This window comes from Phoxinus phoxinus (assembly GCF_949152265.1).
Source record: "Phoxinus phoxinus genome assembly, chromosome: 17".
NCBI classification, from domain to species: domain Eukaryota; kingdom Metazoa; phylum Chordata; class Actinopteri; order Cypriniformes; family Leuciscidae; genus Phoxinus; species Phoxinus phoxinus.
The window spans coordinates 26158509-26183438 of NC_136892.1; the positions used below are offsets into that span (position 1 = coordinate 26158509).

At 38.6% G+C, this 24930-nt stretch overlaps 2 protein-coding genes across 3 annotated transcripts in view; one reads left to right on the plus strand and one right to left on the minus strand.

The window, feature by feature from the left end:
* The window catches only part of rtknb (rhotekin b), a 35009-nt gene extending 17577 nt beyond the window's left edge, over window positions 1-17432 (plus strand). The window contains exons 12-14 of one of the 2 annotated variants that reach the window (XM_079587163.1): window positions 2886-2990; window positions 5699-5798; window positions 16435-17431. In XM_079587163.1, the coding sequence (XP_079443289.1) occupies window positions 2886-2990; window positions 5699-5798; window positions 16435-16441 (212 nt within the window). In that variant the 3' untranslated portion in view covers window positions 16442-17431. Of the gene's footprint in view, window positions 1-2885; window positions 2991-5698; window positions 5799-16434 lie in introns of both variants that reach the window. The other variant, XM_079587162.1, reaches the window with a different exon arrangement.
* A 2-nt stretch (window positions 17433-17434) lies between these two features.
* Window positions 17435-22215, minus strand: arid6 (AT-rich interaction domain 6). Its single transcript, XM_079587161.1, has 6 exons — window positions 22015-22215; window positions 20625-20775; window positions 20486-20538; window positions 20258-20355; window positions 19807-19975; window positions 17435-19689 (listed from the first exon to the last, which is right to left on the minus strand). Exons 2-6 carry the CDS (start codon window positions 20767-20769, stop codon window positions 18334-18336), a joined length of 1821 nt encoding a protein of 606 aa, XP_079443287.1. The 5' UTR covers window positions 20770-20775; window positions 22015-22215; the 3' UTR covers window positions 17435-18333.
* Between the last annotated feature and the right edge of the window lie 2715 nt (window positions 22216-24930).

The following is a 24930-nucleotide window of genomic DNA, read 5'->3' on the forward strand; positions in this document are numbered from 1 at the left end:
TGCAACAGCAATGATGCTAACACAGAAGTAATATAAGTCGCCCTAAGAGTCTTGCTGACGCATTTTGGACCAACTGGAGACGGGCCAAGGAAGTGACGTTCATTCCACAGTTCAGTGTGTTGCAATAGTCTAAGCGTGATGATATAAAAACATAAATTACTCTTTCAAAGTCTTAAAAGGAGAGAAAAGGCTCGATTTTAGAAAGAAAGAATGAATGATTCCAATAATTGTGATGGACAATATTTGAAAAGAATGGGCGAGCATAATCGATTGCTATGAAATGTATTCATTTATTCGTTGGCTGTCAATTTGGGAATTTGATTCAGGAACTGCATTCATAAGAAATCTTCCCCAAAACTATCAAAGAACAATGGCATACTTGTTCAGCTCTGCTTTGCCCACATTCCTGAACATGTAAGCCACTTGAAAGACAAGAGTGCAATACAAACAACGAGTGATCAAGAATTCGGAGTGTTACTTCTACTGTATATCACAAATTTAGATTAAGTTTTATACGAATTATAATATAAGTATAATATCTTTTCAAATATTGTCCATCACAATTGATTATTTAATGGAGTAATTCATAAAAGTCATATTTTAAGATTGTCGGAAGAAATCAAATGAATGTTACACCCTTAGAGATTCACTTTTGAACTTTCCTTTTGATTCCAAATACCATTTCGCCCACAATGATTCCAGTAATGCCGCATTTAGAAAGATACAAACTATTGCCAGTTAGCCAACCTTGCACTATTGACCCTTCACTCAACCGTTTTCGGCATCTTGGAAACCCAGTTATATTCTTGAACAAAAGAGAAACACAGATATGGGTGGGTGGATGTGTTAAAATGGGTGATCAACGGAGATAATTCATCATAAGATGTGGCAAAACAGGTTTTAATAAAACACTACTGGTATAACACAAATTTAAGGATTTTTCAATGTTAAGCATTACAAGGAAATAGTTTCCCCCCTAACAAAAAGTGTTGAAATTAATCATAAGTGAAATTTAATGTTATGAAAACCACCAGCAGATATGTCTCTTTTTACAGTAAATGCATCATTGAAATCTCTGACACAAAATTCTGTACTTTTCTAAATGCATTAATGTCATGCTTGCTTACTCAACACACTTTGTAACATGATAAAGAAACAGTTTTTAATAAGATGCAGATTTTGTTGTCCAAAACACTCAGTTTAATTTCAGTTAAAAAAAACTGCCTGCTAAGATTACTATAGAAGCTTGTTTCCGCCACGGAATAAAAAAGGCAATTGCAACTTTTTAACACAATTCTGACTTTTTTTTTTCCTCTCGCAATTGCGATTTTATATCTCACAATTCTAGTCATATATTAGGAGATATAAACTTGCGACTGCGAGAAATTTTCACAGTTTTTTTCTCACAGTTGCGAGTTTATATATTACAATTCTGATTTTGTTTCTCGCAGACTTTAAAGTCGCAATTACCTGTTACAAAAATGTATTTTAGTCCTATTTAGCTATTTGTGCTGCTATATTCCATCCTTTTAATGTTTTTCACTGTGCATTATAAGATGACTCATTTTTTTGTGAGTACGTCAGATTTTCACTGTAGGTTAACCCACATTCTTTATATATCACTCACTCTATATGGTAAGGTTAAGCAATTCCCTTTTTTACTGTAGGCATTTTTTTTTTTTTTTTTTACATTCTTTAAAAGATTACAAACATTTGTTCTATTTTTAGTGTTTTATCTTGCCTGGCATCACCTCAGTTTGGCCTGTATTTCCAAACTCAATCAATAGATTTATCACAGAATTAGGCCACAGAGAACAACACTTTCTTTGTTCTGGTTTGACAGCAGTTGCTAGAAATGGGTGGGTTCGTTAACATACTTCAGTTCCACTAAACAACAGAAATGAAGACAAGAAGAATTAAACATATGCCTTATTATAACTTCTGAAGTATTGTCTATGATCTTTTTTTTTTTTAAATGATGATTTGATTTTTTAAATAAAGAAAGAAAGGGTGCAGATGGGTCTAAAATCACATTGCCTCACCTGTTGCACAAGCAGAAACAGTTTTGGAGTTCATTTTTTGAATATTTGACACACTATGTATGTAACATTTGTAAATGTATTTGACGCAGAGCAATTTGTCACCCCTAGTGCATAATAACACCTTTTTGAATGTAGAAAATCTTTTTTGGAACATCCTGTGACATTCATGGTCAAAAGACTTGGATTCCTCTGCACTCAATCACAACACTGAATATGATTATTGTTTGTGCAATAAACTGGAAAGTGTACATTGCATGTTCTGCATAGTACATTTCTATCTGATTGTTGAAGAGATTACACAATTGCCGTGTTTTGAAAAGAGAACGACACATACGTTAAATTGGGTAATCTGTCTGGTTTCTGTACAGTCGGCTTTGGTTTCTCCGCAATGATGTCAGGAGATTATTATTGTTTGTCAAAAAGAGAACTTTCTGCATTCTTTTATTTTTTTTTTCCCCCGTTTTATATCCTTGTCTAATGGCTTATGTGTCATCAGTTTGGAAATCATGCGGTCTGTTTGGTGTGAAGTCACGAGAAATGTAACTGCGTCAGGTGATCTGTTTTTAGGTTTTTAATAGTGTTCCTGAAGGTTTGAAATTCAATGCATATCTTACACAGAAATGTAGACACAAGCACGTAGAACCTCTCAATCCTTGCCAACCTCTGCATCTTCAGCACTTCCATGCAAGGTATTTATTACATGGCGTGCGAGAATGATGTTTTATGGCCCTGTGTATGTCTATTTGTCATTTACACCAGAACCCTTATTTACATTAAGTCCTCGGCATTTAAAATTATGCAATCACACTCAAACAAAATAACTAAGAACCTTTACTGTTCTAGGTCAGTGGAAACAGTGCTGTGATGAGCTTATGAAGATTGAGGAACCGTCTGCAAAGAGAACTGTGGCAGTGACATTAAAACAAGGCTCCCTGTATCATGAAATGGGTAAGAGCATTGTGGGAATGTCAGAAGTCAATAAGGTTTTTTGTTTTATCTTATTCTAAGACATTGTCCATCCTATAAGCCTTTTTATATCTTGAATACACTAAACGAAAACTTTAGTAGAGCTCAGTGTAACTGTAAACTGTGAGGAAAAGCAAAAATGCATGCAGAATTGGTGAAAACCAAACAAACTTATACATTTAATGTTTCTTTTCACAGTGGGTTAAATATTATTAAAGGGATAGTTCACCCAAAAATGAAAATTCTGTCATTTATTACTCCCCCTCATGTCGTTCCAAACCCGTGAGACCGTTTTGCGCACAAAAAGTTTTCTCTTCACTTCATAACATTAAGGTTGAACCACTGTAGACATGGACTACATGTCTTTACCTTTCTGGTCCTTGAAATTGGTAATAACATTGCAGTCTATGGGGGGTCAGAAAACTCTCGGATTTCATCAAACATTTCTTAATTTGTGTTCCGAAGAGGAATGAATGTCTTGCGGGTTTGGAACGAGATGAATGTGAGTAATTAATGACAGTTTTCATCACATTTAAAAAAATTTGGGTGAACTAAACCTTTAAGTTACTCTTTTAACTTTATGTAAATGGTGTTGTATGTGTTTTTCTGAGGTGAAATTTAAGAAGGTTTAATGCACAAAAGTTTTTTTTTAAGGGTGAGGTAGCAGTTTGTATTTTGTTACATAAACAGTTTTTAGCGGGTCAATCAATTGATTTAATAATATGATTTATCCATCGTTATTTTTATTTTTACTTTTAACAGTAGTGTATTAATTAATTCAGCCATGGTAACCAGGTAACTGACAAACTGACAAAGTTATCAGTCCATCGTTATAAAAAAAAAAAATCAATGTGCCCTCAGAATCTTTTATTAAAATAACTTCCCTTCCCTCTTTCAGCGACATCTCTTTTCTTCTCTGATGATGTGTTTAGTGGTGCGAGGGCAGGGCAAACCTGTCACTCACATGAGATCGACCAATAGCAAACCACAACCATCCAGTCAATTCCCAATGGACAATATCAAGCCCCAAATTAATATAAAATTAAAAATTAATTTTGAATTTAACATTCAGAATACATATTGTTTTAGGAAGACAGTTTAAAGCGAGTTCTGTATGTTAAGATTAAACCATTTTTAGCAGGATCATTTAAAAAATATGCAGGCAGTATATTTGCCCAAAAAAAGTTGATTATAATAGAATTTTACGTAGTTTGCTGACTAGATCCAATCAACTAGATACAAAAAAGTTATTGAATAAAAATGTATTTAAAAACCTCAACCAAACAGTAACCAAAAATAATTGAATGGTAAAAGTGCATTTTCAATTTTGCATCAATATTGTTCATATTTACAATCAAACGGATCATATTTTACATAATACATACAAATTTAAAATATATTTAGGAGACTGGTAGGCCCTCGAAATTACTAGTGTGGCGGAGCGGGCGTGAAACGGGTACGAATTATCATAGACGAGGCGCGCAATAGGCGGTTGTTTGTCGGTGCATTTCTAGAGTGAGCTGAAAATTGACAAAAATGCACATAAATTTGGTAAATAAATATTAACAAAATTTTATTACACATCACACATTACACATAGCTGGCTACGATTTCAGTACAGTTATATCAAAGATCCTTGCTCCTTCTCAATTTACTTGTGAAAAGTAATCCCGGGCCCTATTTGCGATGGTCCGCCGATTAGAACAGGAAAAATGCTCCACAGTGCTCTGGCATCTTAACTGCTGCTACGCAACGAAACTAGGAGTACGACCGGTTTAAGATGGCGGCCGTATTTCTCAGTCCCCAGCAGCCAATAGGGCATCTAGTCTCTATATAATATCTATGCTTTTTACATTCTGCATTATACAGTATACAGTAAATTCCGTTTATGACTGGATTCCATGATTCTGTCCGCTTTTTTTGCATTGCGGAAATAGGGCTCTACACATTTAATCTAACTTGCTGTATGTTTGCTGAAGTCCGGTTCTTGTCCCCTCAAAACAATAGGGGAAACACATACTACATTTCTTTTGAATTTAGCAGACATATTATTATGATGCTAATTTAAGCATAGTGCACATTTGCCGCACTCCACCTTGTAGGGTGGAGATCCTTTTCAGAGGTGTAAGTTGACCGACAGGTGAACCGAGCGCGAAGCCAGACATGCCGTCAGGCTATTCTTTTCTTATTGCTTGTGTGCCCTATAGCCATTGAAGCTACGTTGTATTGTATATGACATGTGCAGCATATTTAGACTGCTATTCTGTGAAGATCATACCAGAACAGAAAGAGCCAAGAAAGACAAAGTGAAAAAAATGAGTGCTGATCATGATGTGTTGACTGATTGAAAAAGCCTAAATCCACAACAACTATATAGAAAAAAAGTCAATATTGTGTTGACTAACTGCATATGTCAGTGCCCATATGACATCCATATGACTTTCTTGCTTCTGCAAAACAAAAAAAACCCAAGATATTTAAAGAATGTTTGAATCAAACTCTTTCAAACTTGTGTTTTGCTGTTGGTTGATCTGAGCTGTAATACGTCATCACCAGAGAAGAGATTTCACTGCAAGAGGGAGGGAAATTAATTTAAAGTAATTTATTTGAGATATAAGTTTAATTCAGTTGTGATTATTATTTTTAATAATTTTTAATATTTTGTCTTTGTCTACTTTTTTTTAATACAGTTATGCCGTCATCCACCCAGACTAGAAACCATCTGCTGCCTCTGAACAGACCGGTTTCTTCTGAGATCCAAAGCCTGCTGTCTACCTATTATAATGACAGGTGATACAGATTCAGACAACTGGCACTCAAGCACATAAACACACGTACGCAGATACAATGCATGTTTAATACCCTCATGTGCACTCTGAAGGCATGTGTGTTGTTGAACAACAGGCACTAAGGCATGTACCAAATACCCTCAAATCAGATGAAAGCATGCACTGTGACGGTACACAGTGTACCTTTGACACCTAAACAAGTTCTTGGCATTCAAGTAAATTTTAATGCCCGGGAGTGGCTTCCCTAGCTGCAAGGGCTGTGCAATTAATCGTAACTGATAACAAGATAATCAAGGTCAAACAATTATTTGTGTTCTGCTGCATTCTGTCCTGCGCACCTTCCTTTCGTTCACATCAGTGCGCTTCTGTTCCTCCCTAAAAAGCCTGAACTTTTCAAACATCCAAATCAGCCAAATAAGTGAGTGTTGCAAAATGCAGTCTACTGTTGCTAAACCTGAGGAAGTGTTTGATATTAAACCGTGTTATTAAAAGCACATTAAGCCGCAAAAGAGACATTGGTCACCAGGTGGCTTTCTGTGTGAGCACCGAGACGGAGCCGAACGCTGATATGCAAAGTATTAGGATACATGTCTAAACGGTCTAACAGCCAACACACAAAAAGTCATAGTGCCGTTTGGGGTTTTGTCTTAAAGGAACACTCCACATTTTTTTGGGAAATAGGCTCATTTTCTAACTCCCCTAGAGTTAAACAGTTGAGTTTTACCGTTTTCTGAATCCGGGTCTGGCTGTAGCACTTAGCATAGCTTAGCATACCGGTAGATCATTGAATCTGATTAGACCGTCAGCATCTCTCTCAAAAAAAAGAGTTTCAATATTTTTCCTATTTAAAACTTGACTCTTCTGTAGTTACATCGTGTACTAAGACCGACAGAAAATAAAAATGTGCGATTTTCTTGGCCAATATGACTAGGAACTATACTCTCATTCCGGCGTAATAATCAAGGAACTGTGCTGCCGTACCAGCAGGCGCAATAATATTACAAACTTACCGAGTTACCGAGCTGGGGACTATTTTCAGGCGCTGCGTAATATCATTGCGCCTGCTGCACCCGTAATACGCTAGCACAGTTCCTTGATTATTACGCCGGAATGAGAGTTTAGTTCCTAGTCATGGGCTCTATTATATACTGATCAATTATACAGTATAACATGTTTAGACATGATTACACTATACAATTATAAAAGTGTGGGTGTGGTGTGGTGTCACTGTCACATGCCAAACTCTGGCACACAACTCTGGTTCTCTCTCATCAATATATACATAGTGATGAGTGATGATTTATGGGTTTAAAATATCCTCATACTTCATGGTACACCTAACAACAAACATGTGTCCTAGACTACATGACATTAACAAGTGAGATTTTTTTGAATGTGTGTTTTACTAAAGCACATATACACTGTGAATTGTGTGTGTGTGTGTATATATATCTAGTTAATTACATGATGTGCAAATTAATTAATTAAATTAATCAAAAATTAATTGCACATCAATTTTGGCTGAGAAATTACCCCCAAAAGATGATTTAAAGTCATTATTGTAATAATAAAAAATTGCTTTAGAAATAAATTATTTTATTTGATTCAACATCAAGTTTTTTTCAGAACCTGCATCTGAATTGGTATTTAGATATATTTACAGACTGTTTATTGAGCTTGTTCCCTTTCGAGAACGGTCACTTCATATTGCGCAGCTAATACGCAGTGGGGGAAACTCCTTTCCTCGATAATACTGAAGCCTAAAATGTAAAACGCATTTGCGGCTGCACAGCTAGCACAGTGAGTGTCTGGCTCACTCATTGGCTGTGCCGCGGCAACTGCACATCCAATGGCGTGGCGCCTTCTCTCCGAAGTCGTTCTTCCTCCTGTCACCGCTCTCCTGTGGCCATCCGGCGATCAACACTATATCCTTTCTTGCATTGCTATTACTGTGTGTTCGCCGCTACACAGCCTAAAAGAGCCGCGAGCGTTGTTTCAAATGCCTCGCTCGTCATGCTCCACGTGCGGATACCATCTGGACGAGGCCGTGCATCTCATGCCTGGGAGTCTCTCATGCTGAAGCTGCGCTCTCCTCCGGCAGCTGCTCGGTCTGTGAAATCTTGCCTGTCTCGGTGCTGCGGACGCGGCTAGCTCTCTCTCAAGATGGCGACGCTGCTTCTCCTGCTCTTCCTTTTCCCGCCCTACTTCGGCCTGGAAAAAAGAAGCGGCGCAGCCAACGGCAGGCCGAGAGCATGGATGTTAGCGAGCCCACGCCGGCCACGTCCCCACGTGCCTCGTTTTCTCCTGCTCAATCACCGTCACCGGTCCTGTTCGTGGGAGACCATCGCTCCGCCACCCACGTGACGGGTCTTGTCTCTTTCGGCGGATCGATCGACGAACATCGGAGGAGGAGGAGGATTGGTCGGGCTCTGTCGACCCCACCATCGCTTCTCAGTCTGGTGCCAGCATCTCAGCCACCAGGACTAACTCTGACGCGGAGATGCTTCGGATCCTCACCAGGGCCGTCTCGGTCCTCGAGCTCAAGTGGGCTTCGCCCGAGGAGATAGTTCCCTGGCGGGCTCAGGACTGGTACCACGAGGGCGTGACCATGGGGGTGACTTCCAGGAGGAAAGTGGTTTTCACTGATGCTTCCAACCTAGGTTGGGGAGCGCTGCACGAGAGCAAGCCTGCCTCCAGCTTCTTGTCGAGCACGGAGCAGAGCTTACGTATCAACTACCTGGAATTGAAAGCAGTTGGTTTGGCCCTCAAAGCATTTCTGTCAAACCTCAAGGGCCACCACGTCTTAGTCCGCACGGACAACACGTCAGTGGTGGCATACATAAATCGCCAGGGTCGGCGTCAGGTCGGGCAACCTGTGCACACTGGCGAGAGACCTCCTCTTCTGGACGCAAGCCAACCTGGGCTCTCTAAGGGCAGCACATATCCCTGGCATCCACAATCTGGGTGCGGATATGCTCTCACGGGACAACACTTCCCCAGGCGAGTGGTACCTGGACCCTCAGACGGTCCGATATGGCATCCGCGACCCGATTTATGGGCCCTCCATGTGTGGCCCCTCAACGGGTACTCAGGGACCTCCCTGAGAAGGTCCTGAATACAATCACTGAGGCTAGGGCCCCATCTACCAGGCGCCGCTATGCTCTAAAGTGGTCGGTGTTCTCCAACTGGTGTTCGGACAAACACTTTGATCCCAGGTCATGCGAGGTATCAGCGATACTCTCCTTCCTACAAGAGTTGCTGGACGCGGGCTGTTCCCCGTCCACGCTAAAAGTGTGCGCCAATGAGCTAGCAGCGCGCCGACAGAGACCGCCAAATTTACGCCACGCCATTGGATGTGCAGTTGCTACGGCACAGCCAATGAGTGAGCCAGACACTCACTGTGCTAGCTGTGCTAGCTGCCAATGCGTTTTACATTTTAGGCTTCAGTATTATCAAGGAAAAGGAGTTTCCCCCACTGCATATTAGCTACGCAATACTCGTTCCCTTACTCTCAGGGAACCGAGGTTACGATAGTAACCGAGTACATTTCCACCACCGAATCAAAAATAAAAAAGGTTATTGTGACTTTTAAACTCTCAATTGCGAGTTTATGTCTCGCAATTCTGACTTTATAACTCTCAATTGGGAGTTTATTACACGCAATTCTTACTTTATAAAACGCAATTGCTATAGTCAGAATTGTGAGATGTAAACTTGCGATTCTGAAAAAAACATTTTTTTTAATAGTTTTTAGCTCACAGTTCTAAGAAAAGAAGTCAGAATTGCTAGAAAAAAGTCAGAATTGCGAGTTTATATCTCGCAACTAAACAATTTACTAGTTTATATCTCTTTCTCACAATTTGGAGAAAACCGTAAGATGAAAACTCGCAATTGCGATAAAAGTCATAATAAATAAATAAAAATTAGATTATATATCGCAATTCTAACTTTATTTCTCACAATTGACCGTTCGCAAAAGTCACGCCCCTTAGTTATTGTTACTACGCCCGTCAAAACAATTGAGAACCATAGCCATGGCTGGGTTGCGATCATAGACTGTAAAAAAATATGGACGTAGTGTCCGTGACGTCACCCGTAGGTTTCTAAAGAGCATTTTTGAAGCCTAAAGTGGGCGGAGCCGGCCGTCGCCATCTTGGCCTCGCGTCACCGCTCGTCACTCCCGGATAACAGAATATGGGCAAAGAGGCGGAGCTGAGGAGCCGGGCTATCTGAAACCACGCCCACCTAGCGCGACGTTATGGAGTTAGCTCCATGGTTAGCGCAGGCTTGGGAGCTAATGCTATGTGCTACTCACAGTACCAAGTCTGCGACTGCACAGGGGCTCGCGCTAAAGTGACACTGACAGTTGATGATTAAAATCAGAATGCCAATTAAAAAGGTCCTGCTTTTGCCCTTCGAAATATTATAATAGTTAAAAGACATAGCTACAAGTGAGACTGTGTATCGCCATTCTGTACAGCTATTCTGCTAGTTGAAAATGTATTATGCAGTAACTTTACAATATTACTCCGAGAGAGTGTGTGTGTGTGTGTGTGTGTGTGTGTGTGTGTGTGTGTGTGTGTGTGACCGTGATTATGTGCATACATGTCAGTCACTCTTTATTACAGTCTATGGTCCGTCAGCGCGGCATCGCTCGTCAAGTTCATAGAGCTTTATTATTCAGTCCATTTTAAATTCTGATTTTGGCCGCATCTCAATTCTCAAATGGGTCAAAACATAGATATACTACCTATGAAGTTAAAGTAAATGCGCTAGAAATCCACGCTCATTCAAGGATGTGCATTTATTGCATGGACGGAGAAACACAGACACCTGCAGGATTTCATCTGACGGAACATAAGCATGTTATAATCTGTTCCAGAGCAACGGCACCGCAGAACGAGTGTAGCCTTATATCTGAAAACTCCAAAAAGCAACGAAATTGTCAGACATCAGTGCATGATGTTCACAGAGGAGAACAACTAGAATACAGCGCTGGTTGTTCTCTCGAACGATACTCGACGAAGTAATGGGTGTATTAAATTATATGAAATAATCCCGAAAAAAAGCACAAACACGGCAGAGATGGCAAGTTCAGCGGCTGGAATTTGCTGAGGTGAAGTGACGGCTAACCGGCTAGCATTTACATAAGCGGGAATCCACCTGTCACTCAAAAGTGGACACACCCTTAATTTTGCAGAACTTTAAATATTAATCAACTAAACGGGTGAGTTATAAAAAAATGCACCCCCCTCACAGTTGTTATGAATGGAAAAATTAGCTGTATAGACCAAAGCCACAGAGAGAACCAGGCTGTAAACATGTTTTTTTCTGCTGTAAAGTTGGGCATTTTAACATGGGGGAGATACAGATTTGACTCCCTTCTGCAGCCAGCCTCAAGCGGCCAGTCGATGAATTGCCGTTTAATTCACTTCCGTGTTGGTTTCAAGAGAGAGACGGGGAGGTTGCCGCTTGGTTGCGATCCATACATTAAGTGATTGGTTTTGGAGTAATGCAGCAGACATATCCTCCAGAGTACGACAGAAAGTATAGACAGAATAGCGCACGGGAGCACATGCACAAAACAGTTTTGTAAAATTATATATCAATCATTTTTATTTGATCATATATCATTTTACAAAACTGTTTTGCGCATGTGCTCCCGCGCACACTATTTCAGTCACAACACTGCAATCAGAGGACGCGCTGAAACCATCAACTCTCAATGCTGTTCTCTTCATTCATAACTCGTAGCCGACTGAGAAGGATATATTTGTGTAAATAGTTGTGCAACTGCACAAACTTTGTTTTGAAGTTTAATGTTTGAGCTCCAGAGGAATTTGTGACTGTGTACCTGTTCAACCACATCAAACTTTCGTAATTAGTAAGTTCGTGCTTTTTCTCTTTTTTTTCCTCTTGTTTGCTGACTGATGAGGGGGCCGCAGTGCCGTAGTGAAACGGTGTTTGTACATGTAGCCTATTTTTTAATAATAGTTGCAAGCAATCATAAAATACAGCAAGTTTTAAGCCCGTGCAGACCTCACTGCCATAGGCGCATCGTTTCACTATCTTGCTGAAATCGGAATGTTTGACGGAGGTCCTTCTCCTTAGTTACAGTTGCTGAGCTAGGATTGGACATAACCGTTCGAGGGCGGGGTTTTGCGAACGGTCAATTGCAAGTTTACATCTCACAATTCTGAGATAAAAAGTCGCAATTATCTTTTAAATTGTTTTATTCCGTGGTGGAAACAAGCTTTAGTCAAAATAGTTTGGTTACCAACATTCTTCCAAATATATTTTGTTAAGTTCCGCAAAACAAAGAAAGTCATAAATAAGTTGCAGTCACACCTCTCAAGATTGACAACCATTCTTTCTTGAGGTTAGATAGAGAAGATTGATTGCGATGGGGAAATGTAAAATTTGCATTTTACATTTCAAGTACTAGCCGCATCTGTATTGAATAAATGTGCCAGTGCAGTGACATTCCAGTGGCCACCACCTGCTCTACTGTCTTAATTACTATGTGTAACGTGTGGGTGTTTATGCTTGTGTTTGGGCTGCTGCTTCACATGTCTATACACTTGTGTGTCTTTATTTTTACTGGAAAACCTGAGTCAGTGTCGCTAGGGACTTTTATGTACTAAAGCATGAGGAAGTTATGGATAATTTAAACCTGACCCTGGTTTTTGTTGATCCTCCTGATCTGATAAAGGAATTGATATGAATGTTTCCTGCGACAATGCACATTTTTGTCAGTTTGTGTTTTTATTTTTGTGTTAGGCTACTGTGTACACTACCATTCAAAAGTTTGGGGTCAGTAAGATTTTAAGATTAACTTGATCAGAAGTGACAGTAAAGACATTTATAATGGTATAAAATGTTTATTTCGAATAAAAGTGTCTCTTTTAACTTTCTATTCATCAAAAATCCTGAAAAAATACATATCACGGTTTTCACAAAAATACAATATTAAATAATAAATTATTATATTAATTGTATAATATTATATTATTATATTTAATAATATTAATAATATTTATTGAGCATGAAATCAGCGTATTAGAATGATTTCTGAAGGATCATGTGAGGAATATATTAAATTCATGGCAATCACAGGAATAAAATACTTTAAAGAAATATTAAAATACAAAACTGTTATTTTAAATTGCAATCTTATTTAACAATGTTACAGTTATTACTGTATTTTGATCAAATAAATGCATCCTTGGTGTGCACATTTTTAGAGAGGTCTTTCAAAAACATAAACGAAACGTACTCATCCCAAACTTCCTCCCTCATGCAATAACTAGCATATTTTTTTTTTGTCAATTGCACGCATAGTTTTTTTTAAATAAGTATATTAAAGGAAAAAATTTCATTTTACGCACTTAAGTATTTTCTTAATTCTAAGTATTTTCTTAAATGCAGTAAACTCTTTTGTGAATGTTCAACTTTTACAAGGTTTGCAGTTGTTACACAAGTGAACTGTTATAGCTACAACCAGTCAGTCACTAATTATAATGACTTAAAGCTAGGGTAGGTAATCCTGTTCAGAAACATTAGTCAATACATTATGTGTTCAGAAAAAGGAATGAAAAAAATCTGACCTCTGTAGCAGCTGTAGAACAGTAAAAAGTCTGACCAATCACTGCCATTCGGTGCGAATGTAAAGAACCAATCAGATGCCTTCATGTCTCGTGCCCGAGCACCACTGCACAGCACATCACAACAGCAGTGATGCACGGGTCAATGTATAAACAACCTGCACCCGACCGACGTTTTCAACTAACCCGCCCGCAACTCGGACCGCAAAAAAAAGAAAGAAAATATTGTACCCGACCCTCTTCCTGACCCGCGTTTTTTAAAGTAGCTATAGTAAATGCTCATCGCGTCATGGGCCATAGACGGAGGAACTAAGGGTGCGCATTTTTCAGAATGCTGTATGATATAGCCTAGTGTTTTGTAATAAAGGCTTGATTTATTCATTTATTTCGTTTCATTTTCTTAACAATTAAGATGCTGCATGTGTTTATCCAGTCTAATCGAAGTGTGCGTCTCTCCCCTGACTTTCCCAACAAAAATTCCGCCCCCTCTCAAAAAAATCCCAATGCTAACAGTAGCTTCTCTGTCGGTGTAAGCCAGTTGCGTTACAGGTCGTAGGTACATGCAGCTGACTCCAAATGTGGATGCGCGTTCATGTTTGTGTGTGTGTGTGTGTGGGGGGGGGGGGGGGGGGGGGTTCGTAGCTTTGGACGGAGCACTGACATGAGGGGGCGGAGCTTAGAAGAGGTGCCACTTTCAAATCTGGCTAGCTCTCCAACATGACCTACCCTAGCTTTAAAGGAGTGGTTATAATACCCTTTTCACAAGATGTAAAATAAATCTCTGATGTCCCCAGAGTATGTATGTGAAGTTTTAGCCCAAAATACCCCCACAGACATTTTTATATAGCATGTTAAAATTGCCACTTTTTGAGGGTAAGCAAAAACGCACCGATTTTGTGTCTGTTTCTTTAAATGCAAATGAGCTGCTGCTCCCGGCACAGGGGGCGGAGCTTCAACAGCTTGTTCTTAGCAGCTTTGAATACCTTACACAGACATCCACTGAAAATGTAAAAAACTTTTAGCCTTTTATGTTCAAACCGGAGTCAGACAAAATGGAGAGACTCAAGAAGAAGTGACAACATGTAGACAACATTTCTGACTGGTTAGTTGATTCATTATGTAGTTTATGTGTAGTTATCTTCTAGTCATTGATTAGCATATTCTGTCTTGATAATCTATAAGTTGCGTTCCCGGGGGCGGGGTTTATGTACATTTTAGGGTTTGTGATGTGACTAACCCGGGAGGAATGTCGTGTAGTCCCTACCTACCGACTTTGTTGAAGTCCTTAAAAAGTAATTTCTTTAAAAGAAAATATCTCCCTTTGCTTTGAACTTTGAGCTTCGTAACAACTTTACAGGTGTTGTTTATGCTTAAACAGCAACATTACACACTAGCTAAAGTTAGAAAAGTGAAATCATAATCAACCACTCCTTTAAGTGATGCAAGTCTCACTTACATAAGTTTGTAATGTGGCATTTAAATGGTTAACCCCTTTAAGGTTTAAAGATCTCCGACGGCCCCAGATTATTGTTGTTCAACATTCATCTCACGTTAAAACATCACACTCTTACTTGATCTGGACAAGTGTGTGATTTTCATGCGATTTGGGCTATTTTCATATCAATGATGGATGTTTACATTATAAATGCTAAGCAGGTGTTACGATTAGCTCCATATAAAATGCTATAACATATTTTAACATATTTATGAGACTAAAATCCACATTAGATCACAACCGGAAAGAAATACAAACATTAGTTTTGAGTGAAAGTGTAATAATCTTTTCAATGTTATGTAGATTGATGCTAATTGTAGCTCTATTCACATAAAGTCCCAAAAATAATTTTTTGTTTTTATTTCTAGAAAGACTTGGGTAATGGATGGATAATAGGTGAATTCATGTATAGTGGGATGAATGTGGTGTTGTTGGGCAAGCCTGAATAAAGGCTAATAATGGCTGAATACAAACAAAAGAATAACGATAAAAGAATAATGATGATTAGGTCTCATACCGGTAGAGGTGTAAAAAGGTTTGTTGAGTGAGAACAACTGAGCAAGAATGGAGCAGTTCTCCTCCCCAGACATTAGACAATGGATTGCTTATTTTCAGAGCCAGATTACAAAAACAAACCATTTTATGTCTTCAGAATAAGTTAAGTTGAAAAATCATCGACAACATCAGGGACTTAAAAAGTAAACAAGGGCGATTTTGATTTTTATGTTGACTTCAATGCCAAGTTCAATAGCTTTTAATCGGTAAAAACAATATATTGGTCGACCTTTATCAGAGGATTTAATTTACTCAATTAGTTTTCACTTTGAAAGATTGTGGGACCCTAAGCGAGAAAATTAATCGTTATTGTGAATTATTTTGGCCACGGTGATCGTGGCCAGAGTGAATTGCAGAGGTTATGAAGAAGTAGTAAATATTGACTCTTTACATATATTGAAAGCTTTTGCCAAATAAAAGCCTTTAAAACTTGTGAAATGCTTATCATTTTCTCCCAGAATACCATAGAAAGGTGTGAAAAAAGAATCTACAAATACTGAAGCAGCTAACTTTAAATTGCGATTGCAATTCATACTCCGGTGACTTTATCTGGGGTTTAATTATGAGTCATTATCAGAGCACACTTAAAAAAAAATGTATGTTGAGTTATATTTTAAGACATATTATGGATTAAATGTATTCACAAACACTACGTTGGAGCCAAAGTCCTGTTGGCAGCGCTTAGACGCATTTGCCTGAGACACAGTCAGGCAACCCAAGTTTGAGTCCCGCCTCGTGGTCCTATCCCGATCCTGTGCCCCTCACTCCTCCCCTATACCTTCCTGTCTCCTCTATCTAATAACGGCAAAATTGCCCAAAACATAATAAATAAAAAAACATGCATGTACACGATTTTTTTCTCACTGAGTGTCATTTCCGGTTAAAATTTTCCTGTAATGCAAGATGTGTGCCAAACCACACCAATTTTTCAATATAATTAATTTGTTTATTCACACTCCTCTCTCTCTGCTTCTTTGTTTCAGTTACTGAAAGGATGGAACAAGAACAAAGAAAAAACCTGTTTTGTGCACAGCTCAACACACCCCAATACAGCAGAGCTCATGCAAATCGTGCTGATTTTATTTAGTTGAAATTTGAAATTTTAGGTCTGTTTATTTGTCCAAATTCAAAACGCACACATACATTCTTCATAACCAGATACCTTATTGGCTTAAAATGGCTTATCATGATCACAGAATTAGCCCTAATATTAGATGACTGTACTTTATCCCACTAGTTATGTCGCGACTTACAAAAATCAATCAATCAATGAATCAATCAATGTATCAATCACCTTAAAATAAAGTGTAACCATGTTTTCTTCTAATGTAGTTATTTCTCAGTTTACAATGGTTAAGGTCTGAAAAACATACTGTACATGTACTGCATCATATTTTTTAGTGCAAATTTCTTAAAGAGCCAGACCATTACTGAGCACTATGTTTGATTCTACAGCCCTTATTGGTCATTTAACTTGATCCTCTGCAGGATCAGGACTTCCATTACATGGTTTGCTGGATTAAAATCACTCACCATCCTGTAGAATTAGCTGAAAACAGTTTTACTTACTACAAGCTATGTATATCCTGCATGACAAGAGTTTGACAGATGAGAGTTTTTTTATTTTTTTGCTAGTAAGTTGAATCACCCAAGGCGCATTATAGGGAATTGAGCAACCAAATATCACGTCAAACGTTTGTTTGACAGGTAGTAAATTCAAAAGATCTCTATTAGGAGCATGACTTTTACTTCCATAATGTCAAATCAACGTACCAACACCATTTCAAATCAATATGAACGTAACCCCAACACTAAATCTTATTGGATTTTGAATTCATCAAGCTTAATAACAAGTTGTCAGTCATAGCTGAAAAGGTAGGCTGTATTGACAATAGGTATGAATCTGTTGTTTCTTTATGTATATGACAATTATGGTCTCAAATTGTGTTGATAGTGCCATGATAATAAAACGAATGTTTAGAAAAACCCAACGCTTATTTGTGGCTGTGTGTTTGCGTGCTATGTATATGATTTTGCTTATGTGTGAAGGAAGTTATGTGGGGGATATGCATGTATCGAGAGCTGTGTGCATGATATTCTAGTAGGTTCCTGTGCAACCAGTAAAACAACTTGTGTACGTGATACCTAAATTCCTTGAAATTCAATGGTACTGTATCTCAAGAGTTTCATATTCAGTTCAAAAGTAATGGAGACAATCACAATACGTAATCTAAAGGGTTTAGACAAGAGTCATTCTATGTTTGCTTCTCGGAAATCATTTTGGACATCTCAACTGTAACATTATATTATAGTGATATGATGTGATATGACATGATTTCTCTGTGATATTTATTCGGGAGCAAATGTTATGTGTGATATTGCACTGTAAAAAAAACTATTCCAATTATTCTAAAACACATTTATTTAAACTCATTTTGGCATTAAAGAAATAGAAAGAATAAAAAAACAAAAACAAATGATCAGGGTTAATATACATTTTAAAATATAAAAATATTGTCAAAACAGTTCTATGCTTTGCTGCCAAAGTATCGGTGCTTCTTCATAAAGACTTGCTAAAAAGTCTTTTTTTTAAATGTAGCATTGCTTATTTGAACAGTCTTACAAATCAAGGGTATTTACAGACTAAACATAAAAACAAACCTTTTTCCCTGAGCTGACCCTTTTCATGTTTATATACATTTTATACAAAAGGTTTAATCACTGAAAAACATCAGTCAACAAGTCCATCCTCAACATTTCTCTTTTCAGTTCATCTTTTCAGAAATCCTTGTAAAAGAAAGTGATGCAACAGAAAGTGATGCAACGCAAGAGTCTGATTTGGCAAGATTATGACATTGGCCAAGGTGAAAAACTGCAAATTCTTAAAATGTCTGCCCCCTTTCCAGTCTATAGGGCAGGTTTGCCAGAAGGAATTTGAGGTGGTCTGGTGTCAAAGCTGGTGCAATGTCAGATGTTCCCATCACTTTCTCGGACTTTCTTCCAGGTTTCATGGTCAAAGAGAGTGGAGTGTCTTCACTGTAGCTGCGGAGTCTGGGGTTCATGCTTTCATGGTTGTATGTCATAGGAACCTGTTTAGGTTGAGAGGGCTTGTGTATATCCCTGTCCAGAGAGTGCTTGAGAGAGTTGTTTACATAAAAAGAGTTCATCATCTGGAGCTTTGATTCTGCTGAGATGCCATTGCCGCCAATGAGTCGGTGCTTCTTTATACCGTTATCTTGAGGGATAGTATCAGAAAGGTTTCTGAAAGGGCTCTTCAGTCTCAAATTGGTTGGCTCCTCGCATGTGGTGGAACTCTCGGATGTATCTGAACGTGATCGCATGTATAACTTGTGCTCGGGTTGTGCTTCAGCTTTGGTTGGGCCTTGAGAAACTGGGCCGTTTCCCGTAAATCCCTGGTTGGAAACCAGTCCTCTCTTAATGAGCTCATGTAGAAGCTTTAGAGGAATCTGGATCTCCATTTTTCCATTGGTATCCAGGGGTGGGTGTCCAAGGGCACTGCTTTGGTTTAAGATCCCTCCTAACTTAGGTGTTGGTGCACCAGAAGACTCTTCCTTCAACCAGTCCGTGTATTGGTCTCGTTCCCGTGCTTTCATAGAGAACGCTTCAGAGTAGTTCACTCTACGATTGAATAGATTCACTGAAGGAGGACTTGCTCTACGTGGCACTGGATTGGCATTGGAAGAGGACGTGAGATCAATTACATCAGCCATCACTGGGCTCGGTCCTGCTCGGACAGTCCCTGCCTCTCCTTCTCCTGAGGAAGTTTCATCCCCTGTTTCCCCTTGTTCTGCTCCTTCTTCGGTCGTCAAACCCCTTGGAGGGTAAAGAGGGGAGGCTTCGTTGAGGAACTTGGGCTTTTTAGAGGGAGGTGGGCCGAAAGATGATGGTGTGTCACTCAATGTCTCAAAACTGTTTTCTTTCCGACTGAGGTTAAGGGGCTCCTCCAAACCGGTTGATGACTTGTACTCATTAGCCAGATGGCGTAGCCTATCAAGTGGCTGTTCGCAGATCTGAACTTCCGCAGAGGACGTGCCCAAGTATGAGGTAGGCCTTCGGGGAAAGTCTTGAGAAGGATTGAGGCTTAGTTGGGGCCGTGTAGATTCTCGAAGAGCGATATAATTGGGTAGAGATGTACTTCCATGTGGGAAGTATGGAGCAACGTTCAAAGGCATGTTAAAAATCGGTCTCTGATGCTCCATTAACATGTTCGGAGAGGTCTTGAGAGGAAAAATAAACGAGTAGAATTTGATTAATTCTCTTATAAAACCTTTCCATTTCTAGAATGCTGTTGTGAGAAAAATATTTAATATATTAAGTTTTTTAAGACGTCATACCTGAGGGAATGCCGGGAGGTGTCGGAAATCTGCCCGTTTGCCAGTCCTGGGGTATTCGTGCTCAAAGTCGTTGAATCTGCTGGGGTGGAAGTGCTTTTGTAATCGAGGCGTCCTGAAGACAATATCGTCCCTGTATCCACTTTGGTGACACTCAAAAGGTAGAAGTAGCCTGGTTGGACAAAGAGAGGTTTGTGACTAAACTGTTTTTGAATAATTATATTATTAATAAAATGTTTCTTACTATAAAAAATGTAAGCAGCTGCTGTCTAAAGGCCAATTCACACTTTACCGACAGACGCAGACCATCGGTGACAGTCACCAGATTACTGCACGTCACTTCTCAGGCATTCTAAGAGTGGCTAACGGCGTTTCAGCAAGTTCAAACCTGACAAATTGTCTGTTGCTGTCTGCCGGTACAGTGTGTATTGGCCTTAAGGTCATATGCACTTACTTTTCATAGTGTCTTCGAGTGCAGGTGGCTGCACTGGTGCTACGTGGGTTTCCTCCAAGTATGTTGTAAACTTTCTTCCACAACTGCTGCGTAGTAACCTGGAGATCACACACATACAGTTGGTTTATTTCTTTCTGGCACATGAAAGTCAACAAAACATTGCTCTTGGGAGTAATCTGAAGTTATTCATTCTAGTTGAAGTTGTCTTCAATGTAAATATCTGTTTACCTGTTGATAGCCTCCTAGCTCCTTTACTGTCTTGTACATTAGGAACATATCGACTGAAAAGGGAAAGAACATGCAGATTTTAATACTCTGAAATAAGCTGGTTTTAGACATACGTTCACTACTTGTCTCTCTCACTCACTCTGTTTGAAGCCGAGATGAGGTATTCTCTCAATTGGCGTGTCTCTCTGTTTCATAAAGAGGTAGAGGTCTTTGAGGAATCTCTCTTCTGTCATATCCTCTCCCAGATCTGAGCTCCTCTCCTGCGGGCCATCCCGTTCCATCATGCTGACCTGGCAATACAGTATCAGCATGTTTAATATTATCCAGATACACTACCAGTGAAAAGTTTGGACACACCTACTTAATTATTATGTTCCACAATTTAGAATAGTATTAATGTAATCTAAGCAATGAAATCACACGAGCATTGCCATTATTGTCTAATCCAAACTTTTTTTGATGTATCCTTATTCATAATTGTCAGTCTAATTAATTTCACCAAATAAATTTTGCACAGAGTAAATGATGCAAGAACCAACTTGTTAACACTGCAAAGCTCAAACACTTAATCAATAATCAATGTAATGTATTTATTTGATCATTATCTCAAACCTTCCACTGGCCTAAGATTTTTGTGCCCTTCTCAAGTCGACAGATTAATATCTTAATCGTGACAGATCAAGAACATATAAAGATTTATCTCAAGGACTCAGTGTACCATGACTTGTTACAGAGAGTATCTAATCTAAACGTGTGTGACGCACATGATGCTTATCTGCGCTCAAGAAGAAAAGGCGGCTTGACAGCTATATTAAATCTCTTTTTGTTTATACTTGTTCTTATATTTACTTCCTCTTTGATTTTTTTTTCGTTTTGTCCTTATTTCTTGAGGCTTGTTTGGAAAGCGTTCAAAAAGTTAGCTTGCACCACAAAAATACAGCCTTCTTTCTTGCTCATAATCTTTAATCTTATATATATATATTTTTTTTAAACTCAAAACCAGTGATGGATTAAGTAAAATTGTAATCATTTATGTGTTTGTTTCTGATCCCTCCAGTGTGATGCATACGCTCCATTGTCAGACCTTTAAATGAACAAAGATGTGGAAGCAATTACTTAACTCAAGAAATTTGTTTGTCTCATTGGCAACTCACTAATCTGACACTGACAATGACTGATAGTCATTCACTCTCAAGCACATTCTTACATACTATTCATCTTTAATCATAATGTAAACAGTTTAAGACAATCAAGTGTGATTTTGTTTAGTGTATTACCAATGTAAATTCTCTTTTCTGAGATTTAAAAGAACCAGAACTTGCTGTAATTTACTTTTGTCCTTAGAATGAAACTCAATGGGATCCAAAACAACGAGAGAGAGAGAGAGAGAGAGAGAGAGAGAGAGAGAGAGAGAGAGAGAGAGAGAGAGAGAGAGAGAGAGAGAGAGAGAGAGAGAGAGAAAAAACTTGCCCTGTAGCTAAGCGACCACTAATTTTGACCCAAAATTAGCATCATTCAATTCGTCTTACCTGTATCTCTTTAGATTTACGTCAGTGGGATGATGGATTGCTGGGTAGCTCCTTAGCAGAGAAGAATGTAGAGTCCAGAGAAAGTTTAGCCAAGTTTTCGGCCCTTAGCAAACTAAGCGAGCGGTTTGTTTCGCACAAGCGCTTCGTGATGCCTACATGCCGTTTCTCTACACCAGAATGAAATCATGGCCACTTTGCACTGAGATGTCATTTCAACCGTCTTCCTGTTTGGAATGTTAAGTTGGACAGGTTTTTCCTGTTCTGAAGACAAATGCCAACTTGAGTACAAATATCGCCGATAATTACTCATGAGATTATTACGTTAATATATTCGTCATCAAGACTTGTTCTTCTCAGGGGAACTTTGTCATTATTTTTTTCACTAATTACATTTTCTTTTTAACACCACATGAAATTATGTCCCCACCCCGACATTATCCAAGTTTTAATGACATTGCATTCCACAGTAATATGCAGTTTTATATCAATAAAATGAACATTTATTCTTAGTCAGATTTACATTGTCAACCTTAAATTACCTCTTTTTTTTTCAATGATAGAAAATGCCTTTTATGGCCATTGATCAGTTTTAGACATCACACTGGTCTTGCTCAGGTGTTGCTTTTTCATATATAGCTCTGGACACTTTCTCATTTACTTATAACGAAACTTTGCAACTTATAACAAAAAAAAATTATACACAGTAGACAACAGGGTCTTTTTCTCAGAAGAAAAATGTGTGACTTAAGAAAGCGTCTCTTTTTGATCTCCAAATAATCTCATTGTAGTCTGAAAGAAACAATTGTTCTTGTGTAATGTGTTATGACTAGACAATACAGTTTTGTTGGACAGATAGAGCTTCTTGTGGTTTATGGCAGACTTAAACTTAGTCACTGGCCGCCGTCTATAGTCCTGCGGCTTCATCTTCAGTTGGCACTTTGGATTGTTTTTCTCATGTGCAAATCATGAAAAAACCCCACCACAAATAGAACCTGTTCTCCCGTTTCTACCCTTCTTAATAGTAACCACCTGAGTGGAAAATATGTCACTATACAAATAGAAACAGACAGCTTGGAATTAAATTATGTCTCAACTATCGCAGCATGTTCAGCTGTCAGCTCTAAAAAGGCATGCTGAAAACAGTGTTCAAATGAGTCCATTCATCATGTTTAAAAGCTTTCATTTGTAGTGATGCTTGTCAGACTATTAAAGGGGGGGTAAAATACTTAGTTTCAGTCAATCTCATGTTAATCTTGAGTACCTATAGAGTAATAGTGCGTCCTTAATATCTCCAAAAAGTCTTTAGTTTCATCATATTTATAAAATAAAAATACAGCTTTCCGATTCTAACCGGAAAAAGCCGAGGTCCTTGATTCTGGGCGTGGGCGGAGCTATAGAGTCAAGCGGGAGCGCCCGGGAAGGTTTGCTTATTATCGATCGTGGTGCGGTAGGCCATATTACTATATATATATATATATATATATATATATATATATATATGTATATATATATAGTATTTGGTTTGCAAATCCAGCGACGACCTGGGTCTTGTTAATAAAACATTCGTCACTGAAATGACCAGAACACAAAACCGCACTTGCCACACTCCTTTGCTGTCCCGGAAATACAAACTGCATCCACTGTTCCAGTAACACTGGGTTCTTTGGGAAGCTGAACAAGGTAAACTTTCCCTCACATCCCAAAACACACTTTTTTGGAGACATTCTTGACATCAACCATTCCTATTTAGCGCTGCTGATGATGATTTCCGGTAGTAGCGCGTCGATGAGCGCGGTCTTTCTCTCCTCTGGTCGACGTGTGCGTGAACGCGCTTTTCCGAGAGCAATGCTCATATAAGGAGTTCCACTCTGGTCTACGTCATTAGATCTACGATAGAAAAAAACCAGCCGAAACGTGTTGCAATCCGGAAGTATGATTTTTAGCACAGAAATTCTCTGTTATTCGTTCAAAATAACTTTTCAAACTTTGGCCATTATTAGCATGAGAATCCATCTCTTTAACACTGTAAACAACTCTGAATACATGAAACACCATTGTACCCCCCCTTTAAGAGCTGAATTGCAACAGTGTTGACATGTTTGTTGGCCAGTGTTTTGTCAGTATATGGACTACTTGTGTTGTCTGTCTTTTTCTTTGTGCTTTTCTACACTTATACTACCATATATTTCAGGGCATGCGCTACAATAATACCACGATTTTCTTGTCTTGAAAAACCTGTTTTGTTTTCTTATTGAAACACCGACTGCTGGAAACTCTATAAGCACATATGGCTCCAGGAAGTATTTGGCTCTCTAATGCATACTTAATAAGGTTTTAAATCCAAGTCTCATTTATTATGAGATAATGAGATATATAGCACACTTTTTAAGCAAAACATGTCACAGATATAAGCTTGTTATGTTTTAAATGATACAAAATAGATAATATATTGTTCAAAATTAAGACAAAATACCACAGTACATTCACTAAAAACACCTTGAGAGCAGTTGGCGTAGGTAAAAGTTCAAATTAGTGAGGAGTATTTAAAAACTAAATTGATACTTAACACTTTATTTAGAGGTGATGTAGTTGCACGTTACAACATGTACTTACTAGTAATAACAGTTAATTATGCATAATTACAAGTAACTAAGTAACGTAGATTCCTGCTGATTGCAATGCAGCAAAACTATTTACATTAAGGAACAAAAATGGATATTGCAAGAAACTCATTTCTTTTTTTAGATCTTGATTAGCAACTATGTGAGACAATTCAATGATTGGCGGTAAATCTTTAACCTGCTTCCTGAAAGCATATTTTCCCAAAACTCGTTTACAACGGTGTCCACATTTTTTCTGGTCCATTTCACAATTTATTTCATATACGTACACGCTCAAAAACACGTGCCGTGCATC